The following is a 15,330-nucleotide window of genomic DNA, read 5'->3' on the forward strand; positions in this document are numbered from 1 at the left end:
CTGTCAATTCACGTTTCTCTATAAATCCCTCTTTTTTCCACCTGTCTGTGGAAGCCACAAGTTACTTGTCGGGATCCAAAGTGTCAAAGAGGTTTTCCTATTCGGTGGGGAATGTCAAAGTACATGTTCTGGTTCTTTTGCTGCTTGTTTCTTTCACTATCTCTTTTTTTTCTAATGTTCATTTTTCTCTTTCTTTTCACACTTCTTTCATTATTTTTCCTCTTCATCTTTTGTTCACTAGGTACCTTCTCTTTTTTCTTTTGTTTCACACGTTTGCTCTATTTCTTCTTAGTTGTGTTTTAATTTTCTCGTTCTTTCTTTGCCTTCTTTCTTTCCTTTCTTTCTTTTATTTCTTTGCGTCTCCTTTCTTTCTTCTTTTTGTCTGTTTTGGTCCTTTTGCTTCTCTTTTTCTGCCCCATCTCCTTTCTCTCCTGAGACCTAGTTATCAATGGAGCACAGGTGCAGTGACACCGGAGCCTAGAGACCTACGGTCTAGGTAAATGGAAGTGCTTTAGTTAAATGCTGGGCCACTGGAGTTATATGGCAGGAAAACACACAATTTGGCAGGGTTGACCAATTGATGTGGCAAGAAAAGTCCAGTTATGAATTTACAATGCCAGTAGCTCTAACTCAAGAAAATGCGAGACCTATTGCATTGCAAATGCATGTTTCATTTTGCCTCTCCATTTGTGGCTGCAGACTTGCCGCCCTCGGCCCAGTGAAGTCCAAGTCCAAAGGAGGCCAGTGACCTCTTGGTGTCTGTGGTAACTGTCTGGGGCCTATGGAGGTGCATTTCTTTCTTCTGGGGCAATTCCTCTGGAGGAAAAGTCAGGATCCTCCTCTGGGAGTGTTCCTATTGGATGTGACACTGAAGAAACGCACCATTTTCTCCCCCCACCCACCCCCATGGAGGAGGACTGTTGCAGGGTATCCCGTGTTGAAAGAGCTGCTTCTACTGCAAGCAATAATGCTGTTAAAGTTGTGGACATAGAGGTCTATTTAAGGAGGACTTCACCTTACTTTATATTGATGTTGACATTCATGTAGGGAGAAGGAAAGGTATTTCGACCAGCCACTGCCCTGGGAAAGTATTGGACGATGGGGGTCTAGTCAACATAAATCAATCTGTCTGGCCCTTGCATTCCTTCCTTTCCCCCCCTTCATTGTAGTTCTTCCCTTTTTAGGGGGTGTCTCTTTTTGTTTCAGACCATTATGTTTTTTTCACAAGTTCACAACTGAGTACTGGCAGTGGAGAGGGTAGTGTTTATTCAGATATGTTATTCTGTATTGAAAACATGCTATGTTCTATGTTGTATTTATTAGAAAAAAATGTGGTAAATTCTGACCATGTTGTAGAAATGATGTCAGCAATTTTAATTGAGGTGCATAATGTAAAGAAGGTGGGTCTCTCAAATTTGTAACCCGGTTTGAATTCTTGTGAAGCGAGTGCAATGCTATACGTATTCCAGTACTGGCTGAATCCAGTGGAGGAGTGAGGGATGCCTTTGTTCAAGCTGACAAGCCAATGAGAAGTGTGGGGTCTGCCAAAAATGGGTTCATTCCTGATAATGAGCAGTTGTGTTTAAATATGTTGTTTGGGAACTCTAACAAACTATCTTCAGACACAACTAAAGCAGAGAGTTTCCCTATGTTTAAAAAAAAAACTTACCAAAAATGTTATTGGGAAATCAGGACAAGTGAAAGGAGTAGTGTCTCTGATGAAAGATATACCTGAAGAGGGGTCCTAAACTACTAGTTCCTCTACAGAGTCACATAACCCTGATCAACAGGCAAGTAACTTGAAGGTTGAGTCTAAGGTTGAGTCTCAGCTGGAGAGGCAGAAGGGTCCCATTAATTAAAAAAGACTAAACAAAAAATAGAAGAACTTCTAAGCGTAAAATGAAAAAAATGCACTTCTCCAATAACCTGGACTGGAAGAATCTTAAGGAGGGGAGATGATGACGGTCACTGGTAGGTAAGGTTTCCACAGGACTACCAAGGCAGATTCCCCTTGATGAAGTCTGGCCAAGGGTGGAGGAGAGAGTTGGATTCAAGCCAAATGATTTTGCCCTCCTTCTCCCACTTCTCCCCCTCCCAGGTCCATTGTTTACATATTGCTACCATTCTGAAAAAAAATCCCTTCGTCATGGAAGGAAAGTGTTATTGTACCTTTGTACAAAAGGCTCCCATATCTTCTCTGGCTAGCTTTAGACAGGTAGGCGTGATGGATGCGACTGGTAAACTCTCAAAAATGTGAGACCTATTTTATTGCAAATGCTTGTTAAAATGTGCTATTAGCAGAAGGAAATCAATGTTGTTTTAATCTTGAGATCTGCAGTGACTTTTGTTAATCCATGAAATGGTGACTGGGCATGCCATGTGGTTTTAGTACGCTGGGTCGCAAAACCTGTTATGTGATTCTTGCACTTTATTTGCTACTATTCCATACAAATTAGGAAGGACTCACAAAGGTCCGATTTAGCTATATTAGTCAAGAGAACAGCTTTGTGAGGCACGGTTAGCTATTTATTTTTTTAACTTAAGTATTGTGTATTTGATAACGTTTTTCATATTAGTATAACTGTTTGTTGTGTGTATATCAGCGATGTGATTTTTACGTGCTTTTATAGCTACGTTTGTAACCAAAATAAAGCTTTAATTGATTGAATGGTTGTATTATTTTATAAAGTGCTTAGCTACCTTGTGCTCGGGACCCAAATTTGCTATATCAAGAACTGCAATAAATACATAAGCATGGGGAAACGTGCTGGAGCTGGCTTAAAAATTGTAGGAGCAGTTCACTCCTGCCTGGTCCTAAAAATAGACTCTCAAAAAGTATAGTGGTAAAAAAGAATAAAATAACTTTAAAAAAAAAAACATAGGATGGAAAAAGAGGCATCATATGATGAGCCCATTAATTAGGATGGGTCTGACAGACATTTCTGCTTACACAGTGCTTGCATGTTTGGCAGGCCAATCATCATTTACCTTCCTTTGTGTGGAGCAGAGACCAAGCACTGATTGACTGAACATAATCAGGGTCCGTCCGCTGCTCCCGGTGTGATTGAGGTGCTATTTTGTTCTTTTTAACTTCTAGTGCCCTGCAAGCAGAAGCCTTGTGACTGGCAAAAATGTGCCCAGCAGGACAAACAAAATTGCAAAGTTTTTTTTATTTTATAGCTAACTTTCTTTTCTTTATTTTGTAAGTCGCCTTTTCTCACTTTACACTCCTATTTTGTTTTGTTTTTGCTCGTGGGCCCTAGTCTCAAAAGATGACGATTATCTTGTTCTAAATATTATATAGCAACATTGTTTCTTTATTATGTATAATTTTTGAAATTATGCTTTAACACATACTTGTGCAGTACACCCCAATCCACCCACTACAATCTGCCCCCCTGCAATGCACTACATCTCACCCAACACCGATCTACTCCAACCCACGCCATTCCAGTCCTCCCAACCCACCCCAATCTAATCTGCCCTGCTCCAATTCGCCACACTCAATCCAACCCAGCCCAACCTAATCCACCCCACTCAGTCCAGTCCACCCCACTCAATCTAATCCACCCCACTCAATCTAATCCACCACCCTCAATCTAATTGACCACACACAATTCCATCCACTTCACTGCTATCCGATCCACCACAACCCCATCCACCCCACTCCAATCCAATACACCCCATTCCAATCCAGTTCACCCCACGCCAACCCAATCCACCCTCCTCCAGTCCAATCCACCTCACTCCAATCCAGTCCACCTCACCTAATTCATTGTACTCCAGTCCTATCCATACCATCTGCCCAACTCCAGTCTGCCCCACTCCAATCCAACCCACTCCAATCTGCCCAGTCAGATCCTCCCCACTCCAATCTGCTCCGTTCCAAGCCAAAATAATGTGCCCCTCTCCAGTATGCTCTAATCCAATCCAAAACAATAAGCCCGATTCCACTACAAAACAATCTGCCTCACTCAAGTCTTCCCCATTCCAATCAAAAACATTCTGACTCACTCCAGCCTGCCCCACTCCAATCCAAAACAATCTGTCCCACTCCAATCTGCTGCAGTCCAAAACAGTCGGCCCCACTCCAACCCGAAACAGTCTGCTCTACTCCGATCCAAAGAATCTGCTCCACTCCAATCCAGAACAGTCTGGCCCTCTCCAGTCAGCCCTACTCCAGTCCACTCCAGTCTGCCCCACCCAAACCACCTCCCCCCAATCCATTAAACTCCATCCCAATTCACCCCACTCCAATCCACCCCACCCCACTCCAATCCAGTCCACCTCAATCTAATCTACCCCAATCCAGCCTAGTACAATCTACGCCACTCCACCACAATACACCTCACCCCAAGCCAATACACCTCACCCCATTTCAATTCACCCCACCATAGTCCACTCCAGTCCAATCCACCCCACTACAATCCAAACCACTCCAGTATAACCCACTGCAATTCTATACACCCCACCCCACTCCTACCCACCACACTTCAATCCAATCCACCCCACTCTCTTCCAATCCACTCACTCCAGTCCACCCAAATACAATCAAGCCCACTGCTACCTAATTCACCTCACTTCAATCCAGTCCATCCTCACCACCTCAATCCTTCCCACTCCAATGCAATCCACTTTAAGCCACCCCCTCCAGTCCAATCAAGTCCACATTCATCCAACCTACTCCTGTCCTGTCCACCCCACTCCAGACCACCTTGGTCTGCCCCACTCCAGTCCTCCCATCTCCATTCAATCCCTCACTCCAGTCCAATCCAATCCAACCCATCTCCCACCAATACAGTCTAATCCACCCCACAATCCATTCACCTCACACTAATCCATTCTACCCCACACCAATCCCTTCCACCCCACACCAATCCCTTCCACCCCACACCAATCCAATCCACCCCAATCCAACCCAATTCACTCCACTCCAACCCACTCCAGTCCACCCCACCCCAATCCACACCACTCCAATCCACCACACTCAATCCAATCCAGCCCACCCTAATCCATTCCACCTTGCTCAGTCCATTCCACCTTGCTCAGTCCATTCCACCCTGCTCAATCCAGTCCACCCCACTCCAGTCCACCCCACTCCAGTCCATCCCCAATCCAATTCACCCCATACCAACCCAGTTCACCCCACACCAAGCCAATCCATCTCAATCCATTCCATCTCATCTCATTTCAATCCACCGCACCCCACCCCTATCCACTCCACCCAGGGGCCCCACCCCACCCTACTCCAATCCACCACACCCCACCCCATTTCAATCCACTCCACCCCATTCAACTTCAGTCCACCCCACTCTACCTCAATCCAGTCCATCCCACCCCAGTTGAGTCCACCGTGCTACAATCCAATCCATCAAGCCTACTTCACTCCAATCACAACCCCTCTCTAATCCAGTCCTACCTAGTCCACCCAACACCAACCCAGACCACCTCACACCAGCCCAGTCCATTCCACACCAACTCAATCCAGCCCACACCATCCCAATCCAGCCCACTCTAGCCCCGTCCATTCCATCCCACCCCACTCCAATCACCCCACTCCAATCACCCCACTCCAATCAACTCACTCCAATCCACCCCATCCCAGTCCGATCCGCCCCAATCCGATCCTCCCTACTCCAATCTGCCCCACTCTAATCCAAAACAATCGGCCTCACTCCTGTCTGCCCCACTCTAGTAAAAAACAATCTGCCAAACTCCAGTTCAAAACAATACGCCCCACTCCAATCTGTCACACTCCAGTCCAAAACAGTCTGCCCCACTACGATCCGAAACAATCTGCCACATTCCAGTCAGCCCCACTCCATTTGAAAACAATCTGCCCCACTCCATTAAGCCCCACTTGAATCCAAAACAATCTGCCACACTCCAGTCCAATCCACCCCACATCAGTCCTATCCTATCCAGTCCACTCCACATCAGTCCAATCCAGTGCACCCCACTCCAGTCCAATCTACCCACTCCAACCACTCCACTCCAATCCAGTACACTCCACTCTAATCCACTCCAGTCCACCCCAATCCAATTCACACTTAATCAAATCCACCCCAGCCTAATCCACCCCACTCCAATCCACCCTAGTCCAGTCCGATCCACCCCAGTCCGATCCACTCCACAGTCTGATCCACCCCAATCCCATCCACCCTACTAGAGTCCACCCCACTCCAATCCAGTTCACCCCACGCCCATCCAATCCACCTAACATCAATTTAGTCCACCCCAACCCACTCCAACCCACCCCACTCCAATACAGTCACCGTCTCCAGTCTACCCCACCCTGTTTCAATCCACTCATCCCCAACCTAGTCCAATCCACCCCACTTCAATCCATTCCACCCCTTTCCAATCCCCTCCACCCCAATGTAATCACCGCCACCCCACTCCAATCCATTCTACCCCTTTCCAATTCACTCCACCCCAGTCTAATCCCTGCCACCTCACTCTAATCCCCTCCACCCGACTCTGCCCCAATCCGGCCACCCCATACCAGTTCAGTTCACCCCACTCCCATCCACCCTAATCCAATCCACCCCTATCCAGTCTACCCCTATCCAGTCCACCCCATGCCAGTCCACTCCAATTCACCCCAGTACATTCCATCCCACTACTATCCACTGAAGCCCATCCCAGTTCCATCCAACCCATCCCTCCCAATTCATTCCATCCCACTGCAATCCGTCCTCCCCGCTCCAATCCACCTAACCTCAATGTAATCCGCCCCACTGCACCACAGTCTAATTAACCTACACTCACTCCAATCCACCCCTCCAGTCTTCCCAACTCTAATCCACCCCATTACAGTCCACTCCACCCCACCCCACCCCCTCTACTCCAGTCCAGTCCACCACATACATCCCAGTTCAGTCCACTACAATCCATCCATTTTACCCCACTCCAATCCACCCCAATCCAATTCAATCCATTACACTATGACCTCACTCCAGTCCAGTCTATCCAGCCCACCCCATTCCAATCCACCCCACAATGCAACCTACCCCAGTCCAATCCAACACACCCCACCCCACTCCAATCCATCCCTTTGCAGCCCACCACACCCCAATCCACCTTGCCCCGTTTGAGTCCAACCCCATTCCAATCCACACACTCCATCCACCCCACTCACTCCATCCACCACACTCTACTCCAATCCACCACACTCTACTCCAATCCACCACACTCTACTCCAATCCACCCACTCTATCACATTCCAATCCACCCTACCCCATCCCAGTTCAGTCCACCCCACTCCAGTCCAATCCTATCCAATATATCCAACCCACCCCACTCCACTCTAATCCAGTCCACCCCACTCCAGTCCAATCTAATCTTCCTTACTCCAATCCAATCTAATACACCCCACACCAATTCACCCCACTCAATCCACCCTACACTACCCCAATCAAATCCACCCCACTCTACTCCCATCTAATCCACCCCAAACCTCACACACTCCAGCCCAGTCCACCTCACCCCACTCTAACACACCCTCACTGAACAACAGAACTCTACTCCCCTCTACCCCCCTAATGCACTTGACAATCCTCCAATAAATACACTCTACTGCCCCACTCCACTCTGACACTCCACGCCACCAACGTTTAACCATACTGAACAGCAGCCACACTGATGTATAACGTGGCAAAACACATTGCCAAAGCCAAAAGCTCTTTTATAGGCGAGAACTGTTGGCGTTGCCAAAGCTTGTCTGATAAATAGATCCCATCTTTGTGTCCTGAAACTGCACGTTTGAATAGCTGAAGCAGTCTTAAGATAGCTGTAAGTTTTTTTTGTAAATTATCTCCTTGTTGTTTGACCAATCCATCCAGAGAAATTACTGAATGCAACCAGGTGTCCTCAGGTATTCCAATCCAATACATGATGCTTCAGGGATACAGGATTTCCTTTGTGTTACCACCATAGTGGCTAGCCCGGGACAGCCTTTCCATAGATCAGGCCTTGTATTGCTTTTGTTTCTAGTTTCCTTCGCTGCTTGCCTGTCACCTGCCCTCTTCTAAGAATGCCTTCTTGTTTGGCTTTTCTAGGATTTCAGCGAAGGACCTGAAGAACATGCTGTCCCAGGTCAACTACAGGGTCCCGAATATGAGGTTTCTCAGGGAGAAGCTGACGGTGAGTCCACAAGCTACATCTCCAACTACTCGGATGCTCTGCCTTGCGGCATGGCTGGAGGGCAGGATGACTGCAGACTTATTTGGATCCTGAACTCCTTTATCTATACTTTATATTTTTGTACACTTTATTTTCAGATTTCCCTTATCACCTCAGAGCACTGCTCTGCCTGGTGTAGGACTAAGGGTCGGCTTCAAATCTTTTCTCTGCAGATCCTTTCTGTGGTCTCTTTCCTCCCTCTTTCCAATAACAGCTTAATTTGCCTTCCTTATTTGTACATTTTATTTGGGTTTAAATTCTGATTGTTTAAAAAAGCGTGGGCTAAAAATAAGGAAACAATAATACGGAAGATTCGATGTAAAGCAATGCATATTTAACAATGCTATTTCGAAAATAGAATTTTGTGTATGAGTTTGAAAATGTTGGAAAGGGCTGAGCCTTGCTTTTGGCTTCTAATTTGCATCACTCAGCGTCATAGCTTATTGTCTATGATTTTGTTTCGCCAGTAACACCTTTCCTTTGCACTCCCACACCTGTGCTCTTCATTTCTCCTCTCCATTGCTGCGGATGCCAGTTTTTTTCTTAAAGAAAAACAAACTACGCCTCCACTGCCGAACTGTAATTGTTTTGCAGTGATCCTGTTTAAATAAATTAATAATTTGCAGTTTATTCAAGAATGTATTTTAAACTTTCTTTGTTGCAGTACATCTTTATTCCTTCTTCCTTCATCTCACTTTAGTATTTTTTTCCTCCTTCGTAGTTGTCAATCTCTCTTTCCCTTCCCTCTTCAGTTTGACTCCTTCCTTATCTTCGGGCCTCAGTTTCATCCACATTCTCCCACTTCGTTCCACTCTTCCTATCTTTTCTTCTAGCCTTTTCCTTTCGCTCCTAATGACTTCTCTTCCTCTTTCAGTTTCTCAGTCCATTCTGATTTGTCCCTTTTTTATTGCACTTCCTTGTTCGCCTTCAATTTAAGGTCTCACTTTAAGAAAAGGCTTTAGCAGTGTATTGTTGAAGACCTGTTGTCACAAATAAATAAATATATATATATATATATATATATATATATATATATATATATATATATATATATATATATATATATATATATATATATATGTGTGTGTATTGGGTCTGCCCCTTTCTCTTGATCGGATGGCTTTCTGGTCGATGTCAACTCTCTGCTTCTTATTTGATGGCATTCCTTACCATTTTTTATTTGCTATTTCTCACCCCCCTGCCCTTCCCGAGCAGTTCATCACTAGTCATCTGATTGGAGGATGACGTGGCCCTTCAACTGTTTGCAATTAGGGAACTGCTTTTTTTTTTATTTCAGCACTCCATGGGAGTCCATGTGTTTTCGTGCTCTGTCCATTGTGTGCTGCTTGCCCCCCAAACACTGACCCAGGTTGCTCCTTCTTGATTCCTTCTCTCCCTGCACAGCTCTTTCATTACTTCCTTCACCCCTGCCTGACTTATTTTTATTTTATTTCATTATTTTATTCACTCAAGCTCGTCTCCTATTACTTGTTGTTCCTCCTGCACAACTTTCCCCCAACACTCCTGCTGGTCTTCTTCTTTATATAAATAGCATATTTTAATCTTTTTGAAGGTCCAGCAGTATCATTTTTCTGTTGGGCCACTCCTTTTTCAAAAAGCACCCTTGCGTATAATTTAAATATTTTAATTCACTACTTCATGATTCAGCGTCCTGGAGTAATTAAAAAAAATCAACATGGCGACTGCATCATGCTGTATGAACGCACGTGCTTGAACATGCATGTGGTTGTAAATGTCCTTATGCTGGGCTGTTGTAGCAACATGCACGGGATCACCAAAAAGCATTTTTATCGCTTATTGTGCCAATGCTGATCAGCATTGACAAATGGTGAAATGCGTTGGTTTTGTCAAAGCTTGTTTAACTTTCAAGGGCCAGTCTTTTCAGTCTGCGCTAGAGGCAGCTTTAGCTGTTGCAATAGTCAGGATTTCTTTATTTTAAAAAGAACGTAATAAAAAAAAACCACACACACATACATACATACATGGGCAGCTCCCTTCATCCGTTGGTCTGATGAATTGCCTTTAACAATTTGTTGTGCCCACTATAGCATACAGCAGGGGGCAGTGTCAGAGGGTCAGCCGTACTGCAACGTGAGTGAGAAAATTTTTCTGATTACATGCATAGCTGGTGGAAAAGAGTGCACTCCAGTGACCCGGGCAGATGTGCTTGAGCTAATGCGCCTCTTCTTTATTTTTATCTTCCTGTGCACTGTATATATATGCATAGCAGTCAATAAAAAGAACATTGAACTCTCGCCAGGTTTATTGCCAGTGCTTCCAACAACAAGGGACCTCAGGTCATCTGCCAATAAATTCAAAGGGTAGAAAGCCAGTTGCAAGTCCCTGCCATGGTTTATCTGGTAAAGGAGTTACAGAAATAGATTCATTTGTGACTCTCCAGTGCTTGTGAAGCGAATGACAATGCACACCTGTATTAGCCAGAGTTATTCAGTTGTTAGTAAAAGTTCAGTGTTTGCCGGAAGGGATCACCTCCTGCTCCTAGGTGTACAAAAACATGAAAAAAAAACTGTGCTGTTCCTATCCCGGAGCAGTGCCCCCTTTCCGCACTCCATGATGATCCTTAATAAGAGGAATTAATCCAAATTTATCATTTTGTTCTGTTCATGTTTAAACGTAAACCTTGAATCTAACTTTATGAATTTTTACAGAAAATTAATGAAGTTCATATATTTCCAAGAGTGAAGTTGAGTCATTTACTCTTTCAGTCGTTATCAATTTTCAGTTGACACTGCATGCTGTCGTTCCATATGTAACCAATCCCAATGCACTTCGGGCCTCCTAGCCATCCCTTAGGGGATAAAGATTCTAAAAGAGAAAGAAAATTGTAATTTTAACCATTAACAAACAAAAAATCATGATTGATGTACATCTAAAATTGCTGCTTTTATAAATATTGTCTTATTCCCAAAATGATTGAAGATTACAAACATAAGCATAATGACAATACAACCTTGTCAAAGATCTATTTACAACAATAAAAGCGAGGAGTGTAAACCTATGTCACAGAATGCATGTAATCATACAGGAATGGTCACATTTCTCTGAAGCTATGACACTAGGGTGATTTATAAGTACATGAGGATGTAAACAAACCGGGGTGCTGGTTACCTGGAGCTGCAGGATTTATAATCTGAACTTGCACACTCTTACTAATATGCCTACAAATTTCAAAACTGGGTGGTGCTTCCGTCTAGTGAAACAAGCATTGGCAAAGCCAATAGGTCTCGGCGATGGATTTGCCAGTATGTTTTTGTTTTGTTGTTTATCTGTGTAGTTGCTATGTAGTATGGCTAAAAGCTTTTGATATAAAGGGGTGTTGAGTGAAGTTTTGTAAATTTCAGTAGAGTGTATTGTTATGGAGTGGTGTGTAGTATAGTGGTGTAGGTCTAGATAGGTGGTATGGTGTGTTGTGGAGTAGCGTGTTGTGTAATATAGTGTGTATAGCGGAAACTGATAGTGTTAAGTGGAGTAGATCCTTAGAGTGGAGTATAGTTTTTTAGTGCAGTAGTGTTGTTAAGTTGTATAGAGTGTTGTGGAGTGGTATAGAGGTCTATTGCCGCTAGAAAGGAAACGAGAGTGACTTGAAAAGATGCTAATGGTAAGTGTTGGTAATTAATAGGTAAGCTTTAAGCCTATTTTCAATCTTTCTGTGCAGGTAGTTAAAAGCTTAGGTACTGGCACATATTTGCTGGAACTAACACTTCTCTTTAATTAGCTTATTTAGAGATAAAGAAAGAAAGGCAGGCAATGAGCAGCAGAAATTAAAACATTCCAAAGCAGTGTCAAAGTGATGAATCTGGTTGATAAAGAACTCTCCAGAGTGAGGCGGAAAGTATACTGCTGTGAAAGTAAGGCAAGAGGTACAATCTTATGTAGTTAACATTGGTATTTCTCAGCACAGACATTGGGCAACACCTGTAGGGAATTAGGAAAAAAATGGTCCTCCCAACCTACACCATATTGTAGGAAGGTTACTAAGGCAGCAGCATTATCTGATCTGTGCAAGGCTTGTCTCTGGGCATCCCATTCATCTGTCTTTGGTTACAGAGTCATCAGAACTAGATGCTTTCAGTAAGTATTTCTGTCACTACTGGATCATGACGAATGTCAATTCTGCTGCAAAACTACTGTATGCAGGGTCTTAGAACAAGGAGAATAGATGATGCAGTGGCAAAAGAAATGACCAAAGGCACAATTATTAAGGGAAGAAATTGGGCTATATGATGATAAAGCTGTGCTATGGGTATTAAATGGAACATCGGGGGCAGGAAAATGTGGAGTAGAGGCGCTGTCTGATCTCAGACCCGTTCTCGGCAGCCACAATTGCGGATTTTTTCTTTAGAGGACTTGGAGAAGCCAGGCTTAAGAGCGCAGCAGGCCTGCTGGATAGACACTGAAAGGGGACGACTTAAGGAGACCATGGAAAACCAGGCCTGAGCTGTACCTGTGCGTCCCGAACGACACCAGCCTTACCTGATGCAATTCCTTTTCCACGTCTGCCCCCTCGGTCATATTGTGCCGCTAGCCACCCCCCTTTGAAGCAGGGGCCCACTGACATTGTGGTGGGCAGGCATGGGTGTAGGAGGTGCAGCAGAGCTGCGTCACTTCCTCCTGCAAGAAAGACATAACACAAAGGAGTGCAAGTGGTGATTAAAAAAAGAAAAATGGTATGATGCAGTCACCACAGGTTGCATCATAGCGCTTTGTTTTAAGCCATATGAAAATCAAATAAAAAAATAGCAATAGAACATAATGTCGTACAGTACCTGAACTCTTCGCTATGTGATTAAACTGGAAATTTAATGCAACATAAACAGTGTAATAGAATTCAACGCGCAAGCAGGTGTTGACAAATCAAAATGTTTGGCTTTTTGTAATGTGCATATAACATCTACAAATGCACTCTGCACACTGTGACAGACATATATCATGCCTACCTGCACGTATGCAGACAGAGTACCTACATACGCACAGGGACCAACAATGTACCAGATATAAAGGAATGCATGCAGGTGGTGACATCACAGACAACGGGGTTGAAGGAAAGGGACTGCCTGCAGAGGGAGCGGGGCTGCCTGCAGACATATGAGTGTATGCTAGTAACTAGAAAAATGAGATTTAAATGGGAAAGAGGCACGTTCTCATGCCCTATATCTTTAAGACCGCAATGTCCGTAGGTTCTTGCAATGCGTTCTCTATTTGAAATGTGATTCTTTTCCTTTCTCAGCTGAGGGGAACTTGCCATGTAGCTACCTATGTCTTCTTGGAGTGGGAGAAATGAAAGGGCATATGTTTAAAAGCTAAAACGTGAGCAGTGATATCCTTCTATTCACATGGTACGATGCCCACCCACCATGAGAGCGGGAGTTCCTCAGAAACCACTACAATGGAAGCCTAGTTTGCCATGCATCATTCAGGCCTTGCAGGATGCGGGGGAGGTGAGATGGAGGACTGAGCTCGACATTGCTTTCTCAGTGAATGATCTGTCTTGCACCTGATGCAGCAAGAACACTGAATACAAGTATCACTGGCGGAGCTGGTTATCTTTTGCTCCACGGTTCTTCTACGTTTCTTCCTCATAATCCCAGATCCAGAGCTATCTGCAGCAAGATGCTCTTATTCGAAGGAAGCAGGCTGTTCAGATAGAATGCACCTGATCAGCCTCTTGGGCTCATCTTGTACTGCCTTGAGAGCAAGCTGCTGCAGTCAGAACAAAAGAAAGGTGCGCGGCCTCCCAAAGTGTTCACTATGGTTAAGGATGAGGCACAGGCGGGTGTGAAGTGGGTGCTGCACTAATCTTAAGTAAAAAGTGGGCGCGGGCAGAAATTAAGAAAGGTGCACAGCCTCCCAAAGTCGCCACCATGATTAAAAATGAAGCGTGGCGGCTGTGAAGAGGTCGCTACACTGGTCAAGGAAAATGCACAAATGCTTGCTTTAAGTGTTCTTTTATAAGTAATAAAATAGTCTTGCAAATGAACAGCTCAACAACCAAAGCGTAAAGATAGAGTACTTGGCTGGTGCTCCCAAGGAAGAATCAAAAGACAAAAAGGATTGACAAAGAGGGAAGGATTGACCTTTAGCAAGCAAGAATTCTTAATGGACACTGACATAGACAAATGAAAAGCAATGGCGGTCTTGAAGCCAACAGAATATATACAACCGGTCGTTCAGCGACAGCGAGCAAGCTTGTCTAGGCTCGACCTAATAAACTCCATTCGATAATGTCGATATCACCGTTCATTGATTTAGTTTCCAAACGCTCGAAGGAAGTTCCAAGTCTTGTAGATGAAAACAATGTCTCAACTGAAAAGACCAACACTGCATTAAACTACCCGTTCACGAAACCCTCAGCCCCCAAATTGAGTCGGGGTAGAACTGTGTAACTTAGAAAGAACTCATGTGGATATTCTCCTTGGCGTCATAGAAGGAACACCATTTTGGTGTTGTTAAACATACTTATTACTGTAAACAAATAAAGCGGACTAAGAACGTGAAACAAAGAAAGACAAAAATTGTGTTCCTTGAACGTGGACTAAAAGCCAACATTTTTACACTCTTACTAATATGTCTGCAAGTTCCAAAAATGGATGGTGCCCCCATCTAGTGAACTAGACTCCACGTGACAATGTCATCATCATTATTTATAGCTTTGATTTCAAAATGCTCTAAGGGAGTATCAACTCTTATAGATTTGTCCATACTGAAAAGACTAACTCTGCATTGAATTCCCCATTACCTAGGCCACCAAACTCTGAAGCCAGTCAGGTTGGAAACTTACTGTGTATCATGGGGAGAACCCACGTCGATCGTCTCCAGACCCATTTTTCTCCAATGATTGTCTCATAAGACACTCTTTACATTTGCAAACAAAATTGTCCCATTGGTCAAAATAGGGCCACTCGTAATAATAATTGAAACTCGGCTTAGTCAAACATTAACCAGGGTGACCTTGATGTGCATTTTCAATCAGTTGCTTATTTAAACTACTCAAGGGCACAATTACCTTATGCCGAATTATGATATGATTTTCCAATGATACCCCTTTTTCCTTTCCAACAAATTGCATCCACATTTTTTCTAAGCATCTGAAGTGTGTCCAGCCAA

General features: G+C 44.1%; 1 protein-coding gene across 2 annotated transcripts in view; it reads left to right on the forward strand.

Moving 5' to 3' along the window:
* PLCG1 (phospholipase C gamma 1) overlaps positions 1-15,330 on the forward strand; it is a 775,517-nt gene that overhangs the window by 271,967 nt on the left and 488,220 nt on the right. For both annotated transcript variants that reach the window (XM_069243788.1, XM_069243789.1), the window contains exon 5: positions 8,061-8,145. In XM_069243788.1, coding sequence (XP_069099889.1) covers positions 8,061-8,145 — 85 coding nt within the window. The remainder of the gene's footprint in view (positions 1-8,060; positions 8,146-15,330) is intronic.

This window comes from Pleurodeles waltl, chromosome 7 (assembly GCF_031143425.1).
Source record: "Pleurodeles waltl isolate 20211129_DDA chromosome 7, aPleWal1.hap1.20221129, whole genome shotgun sequence".
Lineage (NCBI taxonomy): Eukaryota > Metazoa > Chordata > Amphibia > Caudata > Salamandridae > Pleurodeles > Pleurodeles waltl.